Genomic DNA, 24,824 nt, shown 5'->3' on the forward strand with positions numbered 1-24,824 from the left:
AACTATCAATCATCCCTCCCTCCCGACTGCCAGAATGAGGATGGGTGAGATGAATCACATATTGCAAGGGTGCTCCAACTCTTTCTCTCCCTGGCAAGCCTGTGGATGAAAGGAAGGGGAAGGAGCAAGTGGGGCGACTTGTGGCTGCTCAGAAACGAAGAAGCTAGGTTCCCTACTCTGCCAACCATGCGGCCCTCCTAAGAGTTCTAGCATGGATCCAGACTGGGACCCCGCTGTCAATCAAGAAAAACGGTGGCAGCCTCAACTTGCATGACCACTAAGTGTGGGGGGCCGGGGAGAAGGGGACGCCAGCCAGAGATGGTGGCCTGGAGGAAGTGGAGGGAGGGGACGGGCGAGGCGCGGAAACAGGTAGGCGAGCCCGGCGGCGCCGAGACGCCAAAGGGGAGCCGGGCTGGGGTTGGGGGGGGGGGGGGGGGAGTGGCCACGTCACGCCCAGAAGGGAAAACTTTCAGCAAAACGCCGGGTTGGGTCCGCTCCCGGGCCTGCTGGAAAAGCACAACTTGCCAACCCTGAAGCACGATCCGACTACGTCTCGACGCCTTACCATCCGGCAGAAGCTCGCGGACCGTCGCCGCCGCCGCTCCGGAGCCCGGAGCGCCGCGTTCCCTCCCGGCAACAGCGCCCGGGCCACCTTCCATGTTGGCAGGTGCCGGCATGATGGCGGCGGGCGGGCGCGCGCGCGGCCACGCCCCCTCCGTGACGTCGAAAGCCCGCGCCGCGCGGCCCGCCCTGGTCGCAGCTGCTCCGGGCCCGCCCCCGAGTGTCGGTTCCGCCGCCGCTGCGCCGAGCACGTCTGCAGCTGCGTGGTTTCCGGCGTTGGCGGCCCAAGAAGGCGCGCTCAGGCAGGCCGAGGCCTTCGCAGGCCAGCGTTTCCTCGCCGTCGTCCCCCCGGCGCTGGGCTGCTTCGCCGAAGCCGAGAGGCTGGTCGCGGGGAAGGAGGCGTCGCGATTGACTCGAAAGCAAGTATTCCCACCTGGGCCGGGGCCTCTGGGCGGAGGCCGCCATGGAGCGCGAGGCGGCGGCGGGCGGGCGGGAGCAGAGGGTTCTGGGAGCTTCCCCGCTCGCTCGCTCCTCGCACACGGGGTGGGTTCGCCATCGCGGGGAGAGCGCTGGCGGGAAACGCTCGGCAGGAAAGTTGCGAGGGAGCCCCGGGGCCGGGCAGGGGCGGCGGGGCGGGAGAAGCGAGCGGGCCGAGCCCTCCGGCCCTGGGACGTGACCTCGGGCTCTTCTTTTTTCTCTGCCGTTTCTTCTCCTCGCCAGCCACGTGCTGAGTGCGGCGACCCCCCTTTGCTCGTCCCTTTTTTTCTCCTCAGGAGCCCATGGCTCGCCCCTCGTGGCAGCAGAACGGCGTTGGAGCCGTGCGATTCATTCTTGTCTTCAGCTCAGGAGCCATCCAGCCTCATTCCACGTACATTTCTCCCCGAGATGGAAGGGGCGCTTGGCATTGGAACAGGCCGGCCCGGCCGCGCTTAGGCAAGAATTTGAGAATTGCTTCCACAAAAGGAAATTTTTCTGGTTTTTTTGCACCCTAGCTTGACCACGCAGGAAAACCAGGGTTTTTGTTTTTTTTTTTACCCCCCCCCCCCGCCCGTTTCAGAGCGACGTGGTTTTCTTGAATCTGCCTAACAGTATTTCAAGACGACGCCATCATAACGCCCTGTGCCAAACACTACTTTTTTTTTTCAATAAAGAAAAGTTCTTTCTTTATGAACCTAAACATAATCGATACTCTTAGTAACTCACGCGAGCAAGTTTCCTGCTCCTCTGCTTTGTGCTTTTCCCTTTGTCTCAGAGCTCTTTCCCTTGTATTGTTTGCTCTCGATCATGGAGTAAATAGGGAGTGATAGGAGTGTAGAAGCATCCCATTTGGAGTGGGCCCTGTGATCAGACTCTTCGATTTCATTAGCCATAGTATAGGAAAGTTTTCTTTTTCTTTTTCTTTTCTTTTTTTTTTTATTTCCTTATTTCTACATTGGAAGATTTTAGGGGAAAAAAATTTTTCCCCGATGAAATTGTGAGACTGCTACACATAGCAGTCTGAGGTAACCAGACTCAATCCCTATCCTGCCCTGAAGTAGCTAATAACCCAACAGAAAGTTACTTTGCAAACCAGATGATTCGAAGTGTGTGGATTTATATATTCCCCAGTCTTGACTCCACACTGAAGTAACCTACAGGCTTTAAAAACTACTAATCTGTATCCTTCCCAGATATGCGTATTTAATTTTCTGGAGTATGGTTTGGGCATCCTGATTTTGGGGAGAAAAAGAAATTCTAAAGTTGAGAACTCCTAATTTGTTCTCCAACAAGTGTGTACCTAAACAAGGCCTTTTGCGATACTATTAAGAATGAGAGCAAAATTGTTCTTCCTAAAGTGCCTTTGGTACTTTTTAGATTATATCTTACCTAAGTACCTTTCTTGTGATGATCTGCTTTTCCTCCTTCCTGCCTAATACTCTTTCCTCTCTTGGTTTTGGGTATCACTTTTTAGGTTTATTTTTCCCCGCTCCAGAATTCATCTCTCTTCTGTGGAATCTCCACCTTCTACCCCACCACTTTTACTTAAAATGGTGGTTTTAAGAATTTCTTGCAACATGCAGCATCCTTAAGTACTCATGCTATTTTCACCTGAAGGCTAAAGATTCTCAATAAATCTCTAGCCTGAGTACCAAGTCTGTGTAAACAGTTACAAGACATTAACATTTGTTAGTCCCTTGAATAACTCAAGTTCAGTGTGCCCTATTTATTGATCCTTTTCTTTCTTTGTGTTGGAAGTGCCAAGTTTGGACCCAGGGACTAAAGCCAAAACTTCACATTATCTAGAATTCTTACTGGAGAGGCTGTGATCAAATGATGTTTCCTAAACATATTCTCACCTTATTCTCATTTTTAGTAACTCCAAAATGTATCACTTTCTTCATTATCTGCTCCATTACTTAGAATGCATGTCCTGGTCTATAATGACCTCGTATCAAATCTTTCCATCTGATATTTTGCCCAAAACTCCATGCTTCTCAGTGAAATTTTAATTAAAAATACGTGATTTTTCCTCTAAAACAAATTCCATACTATAATTAGTATATATGGAAGTATATATATATTTTACATACAATGAAAAAACATCAAAGTTTACCACAAAGGAGGGAAATGGTTAATAATCAAGACACTGTAGTATAAAAACTAAATTATTAACCAAATATATAAGGCCCGTTGCTATCTAGGTCTATAGTCGGGAACCAAGCGATACTACAAGTAGTTTGCTGAAAACATTTTCATGCTTCTGACTTATTCTTTCTTGCTCTCTGTATTTAGACATGCCTTTGTCTCCTATTGTCCAACTCAAGCTTTTCCACCTCCACAGTTGATGAAATAACCTTCCCTAGACCATTTCACAGTGGTCAAATTTGGGTGTATTAGAGTAATGTCTTTTGTGATACATTTTTTTTAGATAAACTAGGTCCATGATTTTAAAGTAGTGGCAATTTCCCACAATGTAGCAGGCATTGTTCAGCTGTAGTGGGTAAATAAAATCTGGGATTCATAGAAGTCTATTAGAGTGATCAAGATGGGGAACAGTAAACATAAAGAATACAGGCAGTGAGCTATGTTCTAGATCTGGGTACCATTCACTGGGTTGATAAAATGAAGTAGAGAAATGCCCCCAAATTTATGGCTTAAATAAATAGAATAGGGGTTGATGGTACAGCATAACCAGGTTATGAAATGTAGGACTTATGAAAAGGAAACTATCTTCTTCTTGTTTCTATTTTACCTGTGTAGGTGGCTTACATCTTTCTAGTCATGAATTTTCACCTTAAAAAAGAAATAATTTTGTGAAGAGACGAAGACTGATCCGTTGCCACAGCATTGCCAACCCCAAGCAGCTGTAAACCTTTCCATTGCTCTACATAAAACCCTGGAATAGGAGAGTCAGAATCAAATCTTTCTCTTTCCCCTCTTGTGAGTTGTTTTTTTTTTTTTTATCCTCAGCTACTTTTTTTGAGGACTTCGAGAACCAGATCATCAAAGACAATGGCCAGCAATGTTACCAACAAGACAGATCCTCGCTCCATGAACTCCCGTGTGTTCATTGGGAATCTGAATACACTGGTGGTCAAGAAGTCTGATGTGGAGGCGATCTTCTCCAAGTATGGCAAAATCGTGGGCTGCTCTGTTCATAAGGGCTTTGCCTTTGTTCAGTATGTTAATGAGAGAAATGCCCGGGCTGCAGTAGCAGGAGAGGATGGCAGAATGATTGCCGGCCAGGTTTTAGACATCAATCTGGCTGCGGAGCCAAAACTAAATCGAGGAAAAGCCGGAGTGAAGCGATCTGCAGCAGAGATGTATGGCTCCTCATTTGGTTTGGACTATGACTTTCAACGTGATTATTATGACCGGATGTATGGTTATCCGGCACGTGTCCCACCACCGCCCCCGATTGCTAGGGCTGTGGTGCCCTCAAAACGCCAGCGCGTTTCAGGAAACCCCTCACGAAGGGGCAAAAGTGGCTTCAATTCTAAGAGTAGGCAGCGAGGATCTTCCAAGTCTGGAAAGTTGAAAGGAGATAATATTCAGGCCATTAAGAAGGTGTTGACCCAGATAAAACAAAAAGTAGATTCTCTACTGGGAAACCTGGAAAAACTTGAAAAGGAGCAGAACAAGCAAGCGGCAGAGGTGAAGAATGATAAGCCAGAAGAGGAGCAGAGTGGCGGTTCCGCGAAGAAAGAGGAGACTAATGTGAAGATGGAGTCCGAAGGTGGTGCAGATGACCTTGCCGAAGAGGCAGATTTACTGGATGATGATGATAACGAAGATCGAGGAGAAGACCAGCTGGAGTCGGTCAAGGAAGATGAAAAAGAGGCTGAAGAAGGAGAAGATGACTCTTAAGTTTAGAAATCTTGTCCCATTATTTCTTTATCTAGGCGCTTGTCTAAGATCAAAATTTTCACCAGTTCCTCTCCCCTAGTATCTTTAGCACATGCTCACTGTTTCCCCATCCTTGACCTTCCCATGTTCATTCATATTGCCCTGCGCCTAGTCCCATTTTCACTTCCTTTGATGCTCCTGGTAGTTTTGTTAAGTCTTACCCTGTAATTTTTGCTTTTAATTTTGATACTTTATGACTTAAGGATGTACGGTTTAAGAAGAGATAAGCTAGTAACTTTGTCTAAATTTTTATTATCAGACCAGTGTTTCTCAAAGTGGGCGATGCCACCCCTGAGGGGTACTGGAATGATGGGGGTAGGGCAGTAGTAACCTCGTCTGCAATGCGAGGTGCTTTCTGTTCTCATAAAGAGGGTAGATTTCCAGAGGGGACCTGAATGTTTTTGTTGTTTTTGTTTCTCTGAAGGGGGGGGTGGTAGGCCAAATAAGTATGTGAACCTATGTATCTGATTGACTAGAGAGTAAAACTAGTTCATCTTACTCTGTTTGTACATTCTACTTAAGATTTAAATTACTGGTTTATATTTATATTATATCAGTACTTTCTGGAGTGACCCAATAAAAAATAGCATGTTGAACAACTAGATCTTTCTAGTGTTGGCTCATCTTTGTCTTTTTGTTTTGTTTTTTTGTTCTTTGTTTGTTTTGGACAACAACCAGAGATATTGAGGGCTTACTCTTGTCTCTGCACTCAGGGACCACTCCTAGCTGGGGCTCAGGGACTTAAGGCATGCCAGGATAGAACCCGGATTGCCTGTGTACAAGGCAAGTGCCCTGCGCTATATTAAGTCTGGTCACTCATCTTTTATCTCATGTTACTCGAGCCAAAAAAATTGGAATATGGTATTTAATGCTATCGCATTTTAAGTATTGCACTCACTCAGGAACTACCAAGTTTGTTTGGCTTTTTTGTTCCTTCTTGTTTGGGTTTTTTGGTTTTGTTTTGGTTTTATTGTTGGCTTTTTTTGTTGTTTTTGGTTTTTTGGGGCCACACCCAGTGACACTCGGGTTACTCCTGGCTGTGCACTCAGAAATCATTCCTGGCTTGGGAGACTGTATGGGACCCCTGAGGATCGAACCGCTGTCCGCCCTAAGTTAGTGCGTGCAAGACAAATGCCTTACCACTTGCACCACCAGTCCAGCCCGTTTTTGGTTTTTGGGCCCCACCAAAAGTACTTGGATTACTTACTCCTGGATCTGCATTCAGAAATCACTCCTGGCAGGCTTGGGGACCATATGGGATGCTGGGAATCGAATCCTAATCTGTCCCGGGTCTTCCACGTGCAAGGCAAATGCCCTACCACTGTGCTTATCACTCCAGCGCCCTGAATTACCAATAGTTGTAGCTATTGGCATATAAAATTTTTCCTAAACAAAATTTTGGGGGGTTTGTTTTTTGAACCACACCCAGCTGTGCTCAGGGCTTACCTAGGCTTTGCACTCCAGAATCTCTGCCAGTGCTCAAGATATATGAGATGTCTCAGATCAAATCTAGATGAGCCACATGCAACACAAGTACACTACCTGCTGTACTACCTAGCCAACCATGGTATGATTTTTTAAATAATGAGTAAGGTCTTGCCCTCTTGGTTCACAAATATGAAAAATAGTCATTAAACATACAGATAAATTTTTGAAATTACGCTATTTTTTACATTTTTGCCATTTAGCTTTTCTACATAAAATACTTCAAATTGTCAGAAATCATGTTATGACATCTAAATTAAAATGGAATTTCTTGTTTATCAATGGAGGCATTGATAAATGAAAATTCGAAAAACATGCAAAATACAGTATACAAGGAGAACATATTTACCATTTCCACATCTTAAACATTCATCAGTTATTAAGAATAGAAAACAGTAAAGTATTATTATTGAACTTAAGCATAATTTGTATAGAATATATCTTATACCTGAGAAAAATAAAAAATTCTGTAGTATCGTATTAGATACTGTATAAAAAGCTACAAAGATACCTAAATCCATAGGCCTGACTATTTTGGCAAGAGAAATGATTAAAATGCTGGAAATTCATCTAGTAAAAAGTATCTTTTCTCTAAGCAAACTGATTGTCGTTTTCAGATTTGAAATCAATCTAAATTCATGGAGAGTGATTATATTCAAACCACAGTATGTCAAGAAAGAAAAAAAGACCCAGTAGAAATGTTTCATTCTGGACAGCTGGTAAAAGTCTGTGCCCCAATGGTTCGATACTCAAAGTAAGTATTGTTAGTGATAATGAGCTTGGATGTGGTTTCTTTTTTATGCTTTAAAGCAGTGATCTTCAACTGCTTGTCCATGACCTGTGCTGCATTGCAGCTATAGAAATATTAAAAACCAACATTACCTTACTGCCGATCTACTGGCATTTGAGACACAAGCCAGTCTACAGGTATAAAAAGCTTGTGGAATGCTACTTTAAAGTACAATATGGTATAACATGGAATAATCAATTTAATTGGAATTGCTATCTAGCCTTAATCCTAGAGCTAGTATGTGCCTGCTCTATGTTTCATGAATAAACAATTTTTCCAAACTTCAGTTTTTTTGTATTTTTAAAACAAAAGTAGTTGTCACTCCCCAATAAAGATTCAAAGCTTATAAACATTCATTTACAAGTTTTGTGTGAATCAAACTTATACGCTACAAATCTGCAGGACTACAATTGCTAGATCATAAGGTAGTTGTGTTTTTTAAGAAACATGAGGGTGGAGAGAGAAAAGTACAGAGGTTCAGGCTCTTTCTTTGCATGAGTTCATGGGTTAAGGTACTTGCTTTGCAGATGAGGACCTTGGTTCAAATCCTGGTACCACAAGGGTCCCCTAAACACTGCCAGAAATCACTTCTGAGCACAGCTGAGTGTGGCCCCAAATATAAAAAGATTTTTAATAAACTAAGTTTTTATAGGGGCTGTCATTTACCCCCCTACAAGCTTCCAAAGGATCTGAATTTCACTCTCACCAACTTCTGATGTCACTTTTTAAGCTATTCTGGTAGGTGTGATATATATATATATGCATATATCACATTAAAAGATTAAAAAAAGTTGAGTGCCTTCATATCTTTGTCATCTGTATAAAATATATCTTATATTTTGCTCATATTGTAATTATTTCAGAATTAGACTATTTTCACTTTGTTTTTCTTAATATAATACCCACAATTTAAAAGTTTTTTTTTATTCTTATTTAAAGAATTGTGATTTACAGGGCCGGAGAGATAGCATGGAGGTAAGGCATTTGCCTTTCATGCAGAAGGTCATCGGTTCGAATCCCAGCGTCCCATATGGTCCCCTATGCATGCCAGGAGCAATTTTTGAGCATGGAGCCAGGAGTAACCCCTGAGCACTGCTGGGTGTGACCCAAAAACCACAAAAAAAAAAAAAATTGTGATTTACAAAATTATTGGTAGTTGAATTTTAGGGATATAATATTTCAACAGCTATCCCACCACCAGTGCCAACTCACATTGCTAATGTTCCCTACCCTCCACCTATCCCCCAGGCCCCTTCTGCCTGCCACCTTGATAGGCATGTTACAAAGTTTGGTAGTTGCAAAAGCTGCCATTTTTAAGCTCACTGGTTTTAAATACATTTACATTGCTTTACATCCAGTTTTTAAGACATACTAAACAAACAGTATCTAGTAAACAGTAACTCCGTTCACCTCTCTCAAACCCCTGGTAACTGTCCTCATTCTATGACATGTTCTCAAGTGTACGTGCCCTATTTCTCCCAGGAATGGGCAGTGGAGGGGAAAGCCTCAGTACCTGCCTTAGTAACTTTAATAAACAGAAAGTTCCCCCATACAGCACCCAGGCCTCTCCCACCCACTCTTCAGTCAGCCCAGCACTCCCAGGGGCTGTATCCCAGTTTGGGGCAACACTACTCTTGACTGACACTCTGAGATCCAATAGTCTAATGCTAGTGACTTATTTTAGCTTCATGTCTTCATAGTCACATGTATCTTAGATCAGAATATCCTTTTTTTATTTCAACTCTATTGTAAATGAAATGACATAACTACAATACTATTAGTATTTATGCTTTTGATGTACAAAGTTGCTGCTGCTCACCACCACCAAAGTGCCCAAGATCCTCCACCACTGTCCCAGAGTCACTTCTAATCTAGTTCACTTATCCTGCAACCCCACACTTCTTAGTATTCTAGTAGGTAGGTCTTGGATTTCATAAGTATTATACAATTCTCAGTGTGTCAGTCCTGCATGGTGATCATAATAGTAACGATCATAAATAGTACTTACACATATAAATTGAGTGTTCAGAGAAACTGATATAGAAAATCAGTATTTCTATGAAAATTATGACTGTAAAGTTAGGGTTTCTTTTTTATAGATTTTTAGAATTGTATGAGGCCAGGAGCCGGTAGAATTTTCTATTTAAATTATCACCTACAAATAGGAAGTTTAATTTCTTTTATTACAGACCTCTTATTTCTTTATGCCTTATTGCACTGACAAAACATTTCAACAGTTGAATAAGAGTGATGAGAACAGATACCTTTGCCTGTTCTTGATCTAGGGAAGTGTTCTGTCTTTGACATTTAACTTTGTTTTAAATCATAAAAGTAACGATGCTGGAAAGAGAATGGAGCGCATAGATATTTGCCATCAATATTGCTGACTGGGTTTGAATCTCAGACACCCCTGTGATTCCCTGAGCACAGTCAGGAGTAAGTCCTGTGGTCTCAAGGCCAAAAGAAAATTTTGTTAAAGACATGTCAAGTGATTAATTCATATAGTTTTTCTTCAAAGTATTAATTTTGTGGATTACTCTATTAATTGATTCTGTATACCCAGTTTCTGTTTTAACTGACCTTTTATGATACCACTATAGTAGAAGACCAATGAAAAGAACCTAGCACATTACTCAGAAGGAGATAGAAATCAAGGTTTCTTACTTGGTTTCTTGGTTTCCCCATTTTAAAAAGGAATCTTCATTCCTGCTAAGTAGAGACAGTGTTTAGCTGTCCATGAGCAGGTGGCCTGGTAACTCAAAGCAGTGATGAAAACCTCCCTCTTGGCTAAGTATCCTCTGACTTGACTACATTGGAGGAAGGGAACAACTCACAACATTGGGGTGAACATGGAATCCTACTTCCCAATAAAATGTCCGTCTACTCACCACCAGAGGGACCAGGTTAGTGGCCATGAGGAATTAAGAGACCCAACTCCACACATTGTCTTATGTCATGGTGGTGTGGTTGTGGAGAACCTTGTTACAGCTTTGGAAGGATGAAAAATCGAGACTTCCCTCCACTTGTGGCAGTAAGGCAGTGCTTCTCAATTATTTTCTGTCATGCCACCCTAGGAAGAAGAAAACATTTTTTGCGCCTCCCCCCCCCCCCCGCACAACTGTAAATAGTATCTTTATTAAAAAAAAAACTTTTACCTGCAAAACAAAAATATATAAAATAATTTGAGTTGATTTTTTAATCAGAGGTGATGTCTGGATTAATGGCTACAATGAGCACGTTTTGCAATGCATAGCTTTCCTTTTGTTTTTTTTTGTTTTGTTTTGTTTTGTTTTGATCACACCCGGCGTTCAGGGGTTACTCCTGGCTTTCTGCTCAGAAATAGCTCCTGGCAGGCACGGGGGACCATATGGGACACTGGGATTAGAACCAACCACCTTTGGTTCTGGATCGGCTGCTTGCAAGGCAAACGCCGCTGTGCTATCTCTACAGGCCCAAATGCATAGCTTTTCGAAGCGGGGTTTGAAGCAAGGCACAGCAGCTCTCAGCTCCAGAGACATAAACACGGGGCTTAGCTTATGACTTTTCCGAGGTCAAACGCGCCCCCCCTTTATGGGCGGGGGAGGCATGCCCCACTATTTGAGAAGCACTGCAGTAAGGCCATGGATTTTTCTGGTATTTACTTAGACCAAAACTATCTAAATTTATGATTTTCGGTACCTTTCAGAGCTCTTAAGCTTATTGTCTATTCTAGCTTTTTTAGTTATTACTGAGCAGGGAGAATAAAGAAAAATATATCTACCCCATATTCCCATTGCCAGAACGTCCCTCTAATAAATATTTAATGACAGCCACATCAAACTTGGAAATCCATATAATGACGGTATGTTGCAAATGTCTAATAGACATTTCATATGCATACAGGTTGGCTTTTAGGACACTGGTAAGAAAATACAGTTGTGATCTATGCTACACTCCAATGATAGTTGCTGCTGATTTCGTCAAATCTGTAAAAGCCAGAGACAGTGAATTTACCACTAATCAAGGTATGTGAAATTTGAAGTTTACTAACTATAAAATTCTTTTTAAAAAACCTGCATGAAGAGATGGCTCAGAAGGCTGCAGCATGTTTTGTATGGAATCCTAGGTTCAAGCCCTGAATTCTATACCCAGTTCCACATGGTCCTTCAAGCACTTGGCCAACAGGGCCAGAACAATAGCACAGTAGTAAGCCATTTGCCTTGCACACAGCCAACACTAGACAGACCATGGTTTGAACCCTGGCATCCCATATGGTTCCCTGAGCCTGCCAGGAGCAACTTCTGAGTGCCACGGGGGATGATCCCCCCCCCCAAAAAAAAAACCCACTGGGCCAAAAATCAGAGATACAACAAAAAAGTAAAAATAATAACCTCTTGCCTAATAAAAAAGCACATTCAGAAGTTCTATTTTTAAATCTTTATTTTAAATGGGTTTATTAAGTAGTTTTATAATATACTCAGTACATTGGAGACAATGCATAACTATAAAAAAGCAGGAGAAAGGCAGCCTTAAGGACCCCAACCTCTCATTTGGCCCCTTTAGTTAGATAAAGCCCACTTGTCCCATTCCACACTATCATTCATACAAACTCAAAGTGACTTATAGGATGTCAAAGTGACCACATCTATTTCCTACTATGTTTTAAATTCTTAGGTCTTTAATCACCTAAAGAATGGTTCTCTAGGGGCCAGAGAGATTGCACAACGATAGTGTTTGCCTTGCACACAGCCAACCCAGGATAGACAGTGGTTCGATTTCCAGCACCCCATATGGTCCCCCTAGCCTGCCAGGAGCACTTTCTAAGCGTAGAGCCAGGAGTAATCTCTGAGCACTGCTGGGAGTAACCTAAAACAAAAACAAAAAATGGTTCTCAAAATATCTCCCCATATCACCAGAACCTGGAAACTTGTTAAAAATTAAAATTACCAGGTTCCTCCTCAGATTTCAGTGAGTCAGAAATTCTGGGCTTGTACTACAGAAATCTATATTTTTAAAACCCTCTTGTTGATTCTAAGTTTGCTCAAAATTAACCTAACAAAATTTCAGCACCTGAGAATGAATGTTATTTATAATCTAGTCCAGAAGTTCCAAGCTTGGGGCTGCCAAGGTGGTGCTAGAAGTATGGTGTCTGCCTTGCAAGCACTAGCCAAGGAAGGACCGCGGTTCGATCCCCTGGCGTCCCATATGGTCCCCCCCCAAGACAGGGGCAATTTCTGAGCACTTAGCCAGGAGTAACCCCTGAGCATCAAACGGTTGTGGCTCCAAATAAATAAATAAATACAGACGTTCCAAGCTTAATTCACTTACTGCTCCTTGTCAGAAAAAAATAAAAACTACTCAATCCCGGCAACCTGCCTTTTCTAAGTAAACAAAAAAGTACTGTCTCCCCAAAAAAATGCATCTCAAACCACTTCTACCCATGTTCCTCTTAGCGACTGTTATGACCCACTTGGGGAAACATGCACCTTTTCTCTGTACATTTCCTATAGCTGTCTTTCTTCACTTCCTTTCTACAGGCCACCAACTCTCTTCAAAAACTCTAGTCCTGCTTTCCACAGTCATGACTATCCCTAAGGTCCCTATCTCTGGTAAACATTGGCTCATACTTCATTAGCTCTCAAAGTTTGTCAGCAAAGAACTTTCCTGATCTTTCTCCACTCATCCTCTCTAAGAACAGGCATTTTCAAAATACATTTTATACTTCTGTATTATAATTTCTTTCTTAGAGGCATTTCCTTAGAGTCTTAAAGTCTTTCCTACTAGATAAGGGACTCTGAAAATCATAGTTATTTCTTGTTTGTTTTTTGGGGGAGGTGAGGGGGGTTGAGTCACACTGGCAGCACTCGAGTTACTCCTGGCTCTGCGCTCAGAAGTTGCTCTTGGCAGGCTTGGGGGACCATATGGGATGCTGGGATTTGAATCACAGTCCGTCCTGGATTGGCTGAGTGCAAGGCAAATGCCTTACCTCCATGCTATCTCTCCAGCCCCAAGAAATTATTCTTAATACTCTTATCTCATAATCTATAAATTTCTGAATTTCCACAGAAATTCTGAATTTTAGAGCTAGATGATACCCATAAACCTGCATTTTTATAAATAACATTGAATATTATAAATACAGGTAGTACTAAAAAAAACTTTAGAAAAATTAAAGAACATCCACTCAGTGTATAATAAGCCAGAGATGAGAAAAATAGGTTTTAAAATCTAGAGAATAGGTGTGTCCCCCACACACACACACACAAAAAGATAGTCAGGAATTGCTTGTACATTAGCTTTTCTAGGTACAAATATACTCAAAGACCTACAGAATTATTTATAATATTGTATAAAAATGATAATGGCAAGTTTCTTTGTTTTGTAAGAAATTGGAAGGGTGGGTTGGGGACCACACCCGGCAGTGCTCAGGGGTTAGTCCTGGCTCTGAACTCAGAAATCACTCATGGCAGGCTTGCAGGACCTTATGGGATGCTGGGATCAAACCCAAGTCAGCCATGTGCTAATAAGCAAATGCCCTACTCACACTGCTATCACTCTGGCCCCTATAAGAAATATTTTTAAAGGGACAGCTGGAAGAGAAGCTCCACATAAAAAAAATGCCTGAAGAAAATGGAGAAAGTACTACAGATAAAAATATATTCATGGGGTACCGGAGTGGTGGCACAAGTGGTAGGGCATTGGCCTTGCATGTGGCTGACCCAGAACGGACCTGGGTTCAATCCCCGGCGTCCCATATGGTCTCCCGAGCAAGGAGCAGTTTCTGAGTGCATAACCACGAGTAACCCCTGAGCATCACTATGTTTGGCCCAAAAAAGAAAAAGAAAAAAAAATTCACAGGCCAGAGCCATAGCATAGCCAGTAGTGTTTGCCTTTCACGTAGCCTACCCTGTTCAATCTCTGCCATTTCATATGGTCCCCTTAGCCTACCAGAAGTAATTTCTGGGCACATAGCCAGGAATAACTAAACCCTGAACGATGCCAGGTGTGGCCTAAAAATCAAATACATACATATATGTGTATATATATTCACTATTAAATTTGCTTATACACCATAGATATAGAGTATTGTGCTGAGAAAATGAGTCAGAGGGAGAGGGATAGAAAATGATTGTACTCCTGGGGCCGGAGAGATAGCATGGAGGTAGGGCATTTGCCTTGCATGCAGTAGGACAGTGGTTTGAAAACCCAGTATCCCATATGGTCCCCTGAGCCTGCCAGGAGCGATTTTTGATCATAGAGCCAGGAGTAACCCTGAGCGCTGGCAGGTGTGATCCAAAAACCAAGAAAAAATAAAAAGAAAATGACTGCACTCATTTGTGCAATATGAAAATAAAGATTGTAGGGTATTGATATCTAGATATGAGGATCGGGAGGATCAGCCCAAGGTAGAAAGTTTGCCACAAATTCCAGGGGAGTACAGTAAGGGAAGAGAAAAGACCACTATGACAATAGTTGGAAATGATCACTCTGGACAGGAATTGGGTGCTAAAAGAGAAGATAAAGCAATATACATGATACCCCTTCAGTACCAACATTGCAAACCATGGTATCTAAAAGGGAAAAAAAAGAAAAGGCGGGGCCGGGCGGTGGCACTAAAGGTAAGGTGCCTGCCTTGCCTGCGCTAGCCTTGGACGGACCGTGGTTCGATCCCCCGGTGTCCCATATGGTCCCCCAAGCCAGGAGCAACTTCTGAGCACATAGCCAGGAGTAACCCCTTAGCGTTACCGGGTGTGGCCCAAAAACCAAAAAAAAAAAAAAGAAAGGGAAGAAAAATGTCTGCCACAGAGGCAGCAGGGGAGATGGCAGATGGGAGGTTGAAAGGAAAAGTGGGGACATTGGTGGCAGGAAATGCATACTGGTGAAGGGTGTTGTACATTGTATAACTGAAAATCATGAACAACTTTATATCACAATGATTCAATTAAAGAATTTATAAAAATTTTGTATACTTATTGTAATATATTCACTATTATATAAGTACATGCAATATAGGATAAGTTGTGAGGAAATGAATTTTTATCTATGTATATGTCTGTTATAAAGTCTTGAAAGAAAATTGTGTAATATATATCAAAATGTTAGATTCCTATTTAACATTTACTCCTAATAATTTGCCCTGTGAATATACTCACCAAAGAATAAATTTAAGGGTCTCTTCATTGCATCATCATTTGAGAGCCACAAATGAAAAACAATTTAGAAATACATTGTATGACCCTCCCTGCAATAGAACATGTCACTAAGATGAAGAAAATAGATCCAGTTATGGCTCCCAAATACAATGGAGAGGAAAAAGCAGCAATTCTAATAATGTAATGTAATTTGTTTACATTATAGAGGTATACTTAAGATTATCTTCTAATACAATAAATTAATTCTCATCTTAGGAATCTGTCAAGAGTATTATGTTTTTTGTGAAGCTCTGAATTTGACCCTCTGGCACTGTATGTCGTTCCATCATTTTAATACTGGATGTGATCTGTAGGCCTAGTGCATTAAACCAACAACAGGCCAGCCATGTCTAGCTAAATGTCACAAAGTAGTTCAGGACCCTCCAGAATTGCTAGTTGTTGCCCCTATTTTCAAAACAGCTGGTTGAGGGTCAGAGAGATGATAGGTTACGGCACTAGTTTTTCACACCACCAACCCCAGTTTAGTACTTAGCACTGTATATAATCCCCAAGAAACATCGGGAGTGATCCCTGAGCACAGAGTAAGCCTTGAGCACTGCCCAAACACACACCCACCACAAAAACATTGTTGCACTTTTCGATTCATCACATTTAAACTGCTTGAATTTATACTAAATGTAAATCTCTTTTAAAGGTATTTTAAATCATTTTGGGGGTTTATTTTGGATGAGAGGTCACATCCAGCAGTGCTCAGGGTTTACTCCTGACTCTGCACTCAGGAATTACTCCTGGCAGTGCACAGAGGACCAAATGGGGTACTGGTTATTAGACCCAGGTTGACCACATGCAAGGCAATCTTCTTTCCAGGGAAGTGGGCGGGGGGGGGGGGGGGAGATACACCACACACACACTTCTCTGAGGTTCCTTCCTTCCTCCTTTATTCCTCCTTTTCTCCCTCCCTTCTTTCCTTCTTTTCTTCCTTCCCACACCAGGCAGTACTCAGAAGTTATTCCTGACTCTGCACTCAGGAATCACTCACACCTGATGGGCTGGGGGACCATATGGCAGGCCTAATAGCTGAAGCTCAAGAACCCTACCTGCCATACTAATCAGTCCTTCCTACTGTCCTCCCTCCCTCCCTCCCTCCCTCCCTTATCTTTCTCTTTTGCAGACTTTCACCTTTCTTTTTTGTCTTTTCTCTTTTCTTTCTTTCCTGTTCTGAGCAAAGCAACTTTAGGACCTGTTATATACAATCTCTCTGGCCAAACCTCATACTGAAGGTTTGCTGTTATGGTGAAACCCACACCTTATCATACCACATTTCTGAGGTACACATTTCTGTGCCTTTCCCTATTCTACTTGGAGGATGGGTGGAAACAACATTCAGCTGTTCTATCACTCTGGCCCCTTACCAAGATATTTTAAATCATTTTAATTCTACCATATTTGAACAGATATTTCTTAGACGAAAAATAATTATCATGTACTCTGTATCCTACCTGTGTTTCTGTGAATTCTAATACTGAGCTATTTGTCTTATTAGGTGATTGTCCACTGATTGTTCAGTTTGCAGCGAATGATGCAGGACTTTTATCTGAGGCTGCTCGTATAGTCCATCCGTATGCGAATGGAATAGACATTAACTGTGGTTGCCCTCAGAGGTAAAGCTCAGAGAATTTGGAGGAATTTTCAAAAATATTAGGAGAAAAAACTATGAATATAGTAAACTGTCTAGTTTTCCAAAAATTAAAAAGGAAAATAGAGGTAAAGTACTTGGGACCTAAATAAGGAGAGAAAAATAAGGAAAAGTTATCAGAACATAAATGCAAAATTATTTATGATGGTAGCAGTAATGCATATACCCTTGGTACATGTTTTTTGGTGTTTTTAGTTTTTTGTTCTGTGATGCTAAGAATCAAATTCTGGATTAATGCATGTAAGGCATGTGCTTTGCCATTGAGCCACACATTTAAACCCTTACTAAATGTTTTATACCACTTAACCACTAGAATTTTGTTTTGGGGCCACACCCAAGGAAACTCAGGGTGTGATACTTCCATTGCTCTGAACTCAGGCATTACTCTTGGCGGGTGTAGTAGACTGTATGTGATACTGGGGATTGACCCCATGTTGGCTGAATGCAACTATGAACTATCACTCTGGCCTCACCATCAGAATTATTTTATGTTGGAATCTGCGTATAACCCATCTATTAATAAGTCACAACTCTTGTGTTCATAACAAGTTCCTAAAATGTATTTTTACTGCCGTGTCACATGTATTTGCTATAAAAAAAATCTAATTTGGGAGAGCACTGTTTTCTCCCAATTTTATTTTAATTATACCCTTTCTTTCTATACAATGATTATTTGGCTGAATCTTAAGTGCTTGACTGTACTTTGTTGAACAATAATATCCCTACTGTCTCAGCACTGTACTAGATTATCTGTCAGACATTCAAATTGTGTTCAAAGAGTAAAGCAAGGATCTAAATACAGCATAATCCAAATCGGATTAGACATATTAGTGTACTAATTAGGAAAATTAAACTATTTACTGATGCTGAATGCTTAAATCAAAAATATCATTCTGGGGCCAGAGAGATAGCATGGAGTTAAGGCATTTGCCTTACATGCAGAAGGAAATCCCGGCATCCCATATGGTCCTCCAAGCCTGCCAGGAGCAATTTCCGAGTGTAGAACCAGGAGCAACCCCTGAGTGCCAACAGGCCGGAGCAACAGCACAATGGGTAGGGCATTTTGCCTTGCACAAGACCAGCACAGGATGGATCCAAATTTGATCCTCAGTATCCCATATGATCCCCCGAGTCTCCCAGGAGCTATTTCTGAGTTCAGAACCAAGAATAATCCCTGAGCACCACTGGGTGTGGGCCCCCCCCCCCGAAAAAAATTAATAAAACCTCCTACTACAAACAATAAACATCAAATTGGAGGCTTAAAATATCTCAAGTAGTTGCAATTAACTACAAATTCTTAAAACTGTTTTGACTGAAAGAATTTTAATTTACCTTTCTCACTTGCCAGGGAAAACCAGAGTCCTTGAATACTTTGTTTTGTGTTGGGGCCACACCTGGTGGTGCTCAGAGGTCACTCCTGGTTCTGCATTCAGGAATTACTTGTGGCAAGCTTAGGAAACCATATGGGATGCCTGGGACCAAACCTTGGTTGGGCACATGCAAAACAAATGCTCTGCCCTCTGTACTATCGCTCTGGCCCTATCTGAATACTTTTAATCTGAAAACATGTTATCCAAATCTAATATTGATCCACTTAAAAATCTTGGATCTATGAATTTGAAAAAAAAAAAAAACTCATTCCTTTCCAAATTGTTAGATAGCAGCACAGATAGATGTGGGTATATAGCACTTTTAGAATTGTGTCTTCTCTGGGCCGGAGAGATAGCACAGTGGTATTTGCCTTGCAAGCAGCCGATCCAGGACCTAAGGTGGTTGGTTCGAATCCCGGTGTCCCATATGGTCCCCCGTGCCTGCCAGGAGCTATTTCTGAGCAGACAGCCAGGAGTAACCCCTGAGCACCGATGGATGTGGCCCAAACACCAAAGAAAAAGAAAGTGTTTTCTGTTTCAGTTACTGACCAGTATATTTTTTGTCATCTTTGCTTAATAAAGGTGGGCAATGACAGAAGGTTATGGGGCTTGCTTAATAAACAAACCAGAGCTTGTTCGTGATATGGTAAAACAAGTAAGAAATCAAGTGGAAAATCCCAGATTTTCAGTATCTATTAAAATAAGGTAAGGATAATACTCTAATCTATTGATAAGCTGTTCCATTGCTTAACATTTTTCAAAGAATATTCTTTTGTCTAGAATGTGTGGGTATGTAATAAGTTGATATATTAAAATGTTGAAATAAGATATTCAGTGATAATTTGAAATATTTTTTATAATCTCCAGTTTCCTTTTTGTACTTGTTTAGTTTTGTGCCACACTTGCCTGGGCTCAGGGCTCAGGGATAGCTTCTAGGTATGCTCAAAGACCATATGGGATGATGGGTATTTTCCAATTAGCCAGGCAAGTGCCCTATATACTGTACTACTCTCTTAGAGTACACCTTTATTATTAAAAACATTTGCTCAAAAAGTACCCTCTACTTTTTTTTATTTTTGGTTTTGGGGTAACATTCAGCGGCACTCGGGTTACTCCTGGCTCTGCACTCAGAAATCGCCCCTGGCATGCACAGGGGACCATATGAGATGCCAGGATTAGGATTCGAACCACCTTTGGTCCTGGGTCGGCCGCTTGCAAAGCAAATGCCTTACCGCTGCACCATCTTCCGGCCCACTTTCTACTTTTTCATGTACTATTTAGTAAATGCTAAAAAAATATTGCTGGTTCATGCATAGAAAGTATGAATGACATGGGTACTAAAAGTCTAGGAATGAGGAGCGGGAGCAGTGGCGCCAAGCGGTAAGGCACCAAGCCTTGCTGGACTAGCCTAGGACGGACCACGGAGGATCAGCATCCCATATGGTCCCCAAGCCAGGAGCAATATCTGAGTGCATAGCCAGGAGTAACCCCTGAGCATCACCAGGTGTGGACCCCAAAAAAAAAAAAAAAAAAGAATTTAGTCATGAAAATGGAAATCAAGTATTATATTATCCTACTTGTTAATAGGAGCATGCATGACAGATGTTAGTGTAGCATCTTTGATTCTTCTGTGACTGTATTTTAACAACCTTTTCAGTTTTCAAAGCACAAAGGGAAGACTGTCTAGATAAGATAAAACTTGTCGGGGCCGGGCGGTGGCGCTGGAGGTAAGGTGCCTGCCTTACCTGCGCTAGCCTAAGGAGACGGACCGCGGTTCGATCCCCCGGCGTCCCATATGGTCCCCCAAGCCAGGAGCGACTTCTGAGCGCATAGCCAGGAGTAACCCCTGAGCGTTACCGGGTGTGGCCCAAAAACCAAAAAAAAAGAAAAAAAAAAAAAAAAAAAAAGATAAAACTTGTCATCCGGGGGCCGGAAAGATAGCATGAAGGTAAAGCATTTGTCTTGCATGCAGAAGGTTGGTAGTTCAAATTCTGGCATCCCATACGGTCCTCTGAGCCTGCCAGGAGCGATTTCTGAGCATAGAGCCAGGAGTAAAAACCCTGAGCACTGCCGATTGTGACCCAAAAACAAAACAAAAATTTGTCATCCTATTGCTGCAGTAGTGTATAGCTACATTTAATGTCTTAAATAAGAACTGATCCCTTGCACGGAAGAGATAGGACAAAAATAAGGGATAAGGAGCTTGCCTTACATGGAGCCAACCCTGCTTTGTTCCCCATCACCACCAGGAATCATTCCTGAGCACAGAGCCAAGAGTAAGTGGCCCTGAATAGCAACAAGTGTAGCCCCAAAACAAAAACAAACAAAAAAGAGCTGATCCCTGAACAAAACTTTCAATAGAGGCAGATTATGAACTAATAATACAGTACAGTAAAGTTAACTGAATGATGTGCTTTAGGAAATACTATTTAGCTTATTTTAGTGTGAGAATTTATGTCCTGTGAAAAATATTATTTTATTTTAGTTATTTTTAGTATTATTTAGTATTTTTAGTATTATTTTGAAATTACAGGATCCATGATGATCTTACAAGAACTATAGATCTTTGTCGAAAAGCTGAAGCAACAGGAGTTTCCTGGATTACAGTCCATGGAAGAACGGTTGAAGAAAGACATCAACCAGTACACTATGAGGCCATTAAAATAATTAAAGAAAATATATCTATACCAGTAATTGCTAATGGCGACATCAGAAGCTTAAAAGAAGCAGAAAATGTGTGCCATATTACTGGGACAGATGGTAAGAAATAAGTCATTGCCTTTTTTGGTCTGTTAGTTTTTTTAAAAACATTCTCTACATAAATGTACTACTGTTAGTGATATTCATTATTTTTATTTAAAATAGAGCCATATTTCTTATTGTGCTAATTTAAGCTAAGGGGTTTATTTAAATAATGTTAACTGGTCTACTTCAAAATAGTAAATCACTTTAATTGAAACAAGTTAATTCTGTTACTTTTCTGCAAATGAAGAATCTTCAGAAAGCCTGTCCTATCCATTGAATGAAGATTCTTCCAAAGAGATTAATCAACTCTGTTAGTTTGACAGTCTACTAACAGACGAGATTGGTAAAATAGAGCACCTAGGATAGAAATGAATGAGAATGAACACAAGAGCCATTCTAGAAAGAACTTTCATTATCCTCATATTGTTAGCATCCAAACCCTTTGATAACTACAGCTAGGTGGAAGAATTCAGAGCGAATTTAAGTAAATCCAGTGTATGACTATCTGGATTTACCCTTAAAAACAAAACAAAGGTGTTTCACCTTCTTTTTCCCCTTCGTCTCTCAAACCGATGATGAGAGCCTCTAGAAGGACTTCGCCCATTTTCAGCGTATTTGATTTTTACCCCAGTTTATTAATTTTCTCTTCTTCAAACAAAACCGCATAACTTGAACTGTCTAGTCCTGCCTCCCAGTTAGAGGGGGAAATAAGGGAGGTACCAAGACCAAACAGGTGTAAGACCACTAAGTAGTAAGCTAGGCACAGAGGGGACCACATATTCTAGCAGCCCCGGGGGTGAGGGAGGAGGATATGGGAGGTAGGACGGAAACAGAGGTGGAGGGAGGACAATTCAGTGATGGGAATTCCCCTGATTTTATGTTAATATGTACCTAAAATATTATTGTCAAAAATATGTAAGCCACTATGATCAAAATAAAAATTATATTAAAAAGTAGGCAAGAAAAAGGTCAATACTAAATGGTTTACCAATCTTTTAAAAAAAGTTAAGAATTTGTCTAGGTACATTTAAATTTAATTAGTTTATTAACACATTGATGCTGGCAATACCAGTGGCTCATACTTGAATATGACTTAATTCACACAAATTATAATTCCAAACATAAACATTTTGAAATCATTTTATAATTATTATTTAGCATAAGGTCCTTGTGAACCTAATAATAATGCTTTGTTTTTTAATGTCTTATAGAATTTGATCTCCAAACTATGTGTATATTTACATTTATCTTTATGTAACACTTTGAGCTCTTAAATATTTTTACTTTGTAGGTGTTATGGTTGCAAGAGGACTCTTAACAAATCCCGCCATGTTTGCTGGGTATGCGGAAACCCCTCTAACATGCGTCTGGGACTGGGTTGACATTGCTCTTGACCTTGGAACTCCTTTTATGTGTTTTCATCAACATTTAATGTACATGATGGAAAAAATAACTTCAAAACAGGAAAAAAGAGTTTTTAATGCTTTGTCAAGTACATCAGCAGTCTTAGATTATCTTACAGACCATTATAGGATTTAACTGAGCTTCTTAAATTATTTTGACCTACTTCATCTTATGCCTACAATGAAAACATGATGGTTATGTTTTGTTTTTTTTCTTTAAATCAGTGGCTTTCAAATGATCCTTTGGCAACATCTTTAGAATCCTGATACAGAATAGAATGACGCTAAAATTTACATTTTTAAACGTTTCAAATGGCTCAAACATTTTCATTGTAGTTGGTCCAAACTTTGACAAAAGTTCGTCTGAATGCTAATACGGATTTATTTTTAATGTGATGCTTTTCTTAAAGGGATCATGTTCTTAACATATTTTATAATACTTTTAATATAAAGTGACTCATCTATAAGTTGGCAAGACGCTTTTACTGAAATAAATGCAGAGCAGTGGCAGAACAAATGCCAATGTCTATATTAAACAAGGAGGAATAAATTCTGTATAGGATTGTATTCCCAATTTACATTAAAAATATGATTGGAAAAGGAAATTGTTACTTCATAGATGAATTATATACCTCACAGTATTTGTTTTTGGATATAACCAAGTTTTGTTTTCTATCACTGAGTTTTAATTGAACATATTTCATATACTAAAAGCTGAAAAAACAGTGTAACACTTAAGTTACATTTGATTTATAGTTCAGTATGTAGAGATCCTTGGCACATTGAGTCTTCACTAATATGGCTTTTAAAGTGATAAAAGTTGGGTGAGTAACTGATCTGAAAATGATTATATATTTAAAATATTATTTCCTGAGGAATAGTTACCAAGGCTTACTTTTAATTTATTTATTTTTGGTTTTTGAGCATACCTGGCAGGATTCAGGGGTAATTTTTAATTTAAAAAAAAAAGGCAAACCACTAACATCCCATGTGGCATTCCCAAGTGGTCCTGAGCACCGCCCAGGAATAATTCTTGAGTAAAGTCTAAAGTAAACCCTGAGCATCGCCAGGTATGGCCCAACAAACAAAAGACTGATTCAAGTTAAGTTTATTATTGCTTTACACATACTCTCTACATTAGGGTTAGGGTGTAGAGTCTTTGGTGGGGAGGGGCCACACCAGCAGCGTTCAGGGGGTTATTCTTGGCTCTGAGCTCAGAAATAACTCCTGGAAGGCGAGGGGAGCAAGGGGTGAAATTTCGCCTGGGAACCTAGGTTGGCAGCATGCTAAGCAACGCTCTACCTCTACCGCTGTACAGTCGTTCCAGCACCCCAGGGGCCAAGTCTAGCAAAGGAGTGTAAACACATTTAGTGCCTTTTTTTCTTCTTCTGTGGTTAGTCTTTGTCTTTTATATGGTTTCAGATATTTTTGCGATAAAAAAATTGTGGCCTGGTTTGTGAAAGTAGCTCAGAAATGGGGGGTGGGGGTGGGGCAGTACAGCCCCAGTTTCCATTGGCACCACCAGGAACCAACTCCATCACTACCAGTGTGGCCTAAAAGAGAGGGCTGCAACTTGACTGAGTCTTTCTGGTCACACTTCACACTCCCACTAACATGATACTCTCATTTGCGCTCCAATGGGGGGGGGGGGTGTTCATCCGAGAGTATTCATGCAATCTGCAAAATAATAATTCAAAGCAAATAGCCATAACTGGTGTTTTTCTGGCCGCCCAGTGAATTCCTACGTTGTTTCCCCCGCCTACCAGTGTGCAAATAGCACCTTGGGCTCTCCTGATCCTGAAACAAACGCAGCCCGACTTCAAACTCTATTTCAACCTGCGGGATCTCGTCCATTTTCCCTCCTTGATCCGAGGGACCGAGAGCACGGGAGGCTCGGGGCGAGTGTGCCAGCAGCCCCGGCTAAAGCACAAAATGTCCACGGCCATCCACCCAATCGCAGGCCGCGTCTGCAGGAAGCGGTCGAGGGCGCCGAGGAGCCGGGAAGGGGCGCGCGGGAGCCTCGGCTTCGGCGTCCGGCGGCCTCCCCACTCCCCGTCCCCAGCCCCGCGGAAGCAGTCGCAACCCCCACGCAGGGCTCGGAGCGCTGCGCAGAGTCGGCCTCTAAGCGCACGTTCAAGTAAGGAACCTTTTGGAAGGCTGGGGGCGGGGCGCCGCGCAGCCGCTGCCCTCACTCCCCCCCTCCACACCCCCCCCCGGCGTGGCGGCGTCTGACGTCCCGCGCGTCGCAGACGGCGG

The 24,824-nt window shown here is 41.6% G+C and overlaps 3 protein-coding genes across 3 annotated transcripts in view; 2 read left to right on the forward strand and 1 right to left on the reverse strand.

Annotated features, from left to right (window-relative positions):
• COG5 (component of oligomeric golgi complex 5) overlaps nucleotides 1–685 on the reverse strand; it is a 262,931-nt gene extending 262,246 nt beyond the window's left edge. Inside the window, exon 1 of the mRNA XM_049783180.1 lies at nucleotides 566–685. Within this exon, the coding sequence (XP_049639137.1) occupies nucleotides 566–677 (112 nt within the window). The 5' untranslated portion in view covers nucleotides 678–685. The remainder of the gene's footprint in view (nucleotides 1–565) is intronic.
• Nucleotides 686–915: 230 nt separating this feature from the next.
• Nucleotides 916–5,551, forward strand: LOC126022608 (heterogeneous nuclear ribonucleoproteins C1/C2-like). The gene is made up of 2 exons (XM_049783581.1): nucleotides 916–980; nucleotides 4,012–5,551. Exon 2 carries the CDS (start codon nucleotides 4,054–4,056, stop codon nucleotides 4,906–4,908), a length of 855 nt encoding a protein of 284 aa, XP_049639538.1. The 5' UTR covers nucleotides 916–980; nucleotides 4,012–4,053; the 3' UTR covers nucleotides 4,909–5,551.
• Nucleotides 5,552–6,920: 1,369 nt separating this feature from the next.
• Nucleotides 6,921–23,173, forward strand: DUS4L (dihydrouridine synthase 4 like). The gene is made up of 6 exons (XM_049783547.1): nucleotides 6,921–7,186; nucleotides 11,105–11,226; nucleotides 16,898–17,015; nucleotides 19,003–19,125; nucleotides 20,954–21,180; nucleotides 22,457–23,173. The coding sequence occupies exons 1-6, from the start codon at nucleotides 7,071–7,073 to the stop codon at nucleotides 22,702–22,704; spliced, it is 954 nt and encodes a 317-aa protein (XP_049639504.1). The 5' UTR covers nucleotides 6,921–7,070; the 3' UTR covers nucleotides 22,705–23,173.
• The last annotated feature ends 1,651 nt before the right edge of the window (nucleotides 23,174–24,824 follow it).

The sequence above is a fragment of the Suncus etruscus genome, chromosome 1 (genome assembly GCF_024139225.1).
Source record: "Suncus etruscus isolate mSunEtr1 chromosome 1, mSunEtr1.pri.cur, whole genome shotgun sequence".
Classification (NCBI taxonomy): Eukaryota; Metazoa; Chordata; class Mammalia; order Eulipotyphla; family Soricidae; genus Suncus; species Suncus etruscus.

Excerpts from the sequence above, each read along its gene's own strand:
- DUS4L (XM_049783547.1), top strand. The coding sequence starts at position 7,071 with ATGGAGAGTGATTATATTCAAACCACAGTATGTCAAGAAAGAAAAAAA. Across the intron at positions 11,227-16,897 it reads TGAATTTACCACTAATCAAG|GTGATTGTCCACTGATTGTT; the intron begins GTATGTGAAATT and ends TTGTCTTATTAG. Across the intron at positions 21,181-22,456 it reads CCATATTACTGGGACAGATG|GTGTTATGGTTGCAAGAGGA; the intron begins GTAAGAAATAAG and ends TTTACTTTGTAG.
- LOC126022608 (XM_049783581.1), top strand. The coding sequence starts at position 4,054 with ATGGCCAGCAATGTTACCAACAAGACAGATCCTCGCTCCATGAACTCC.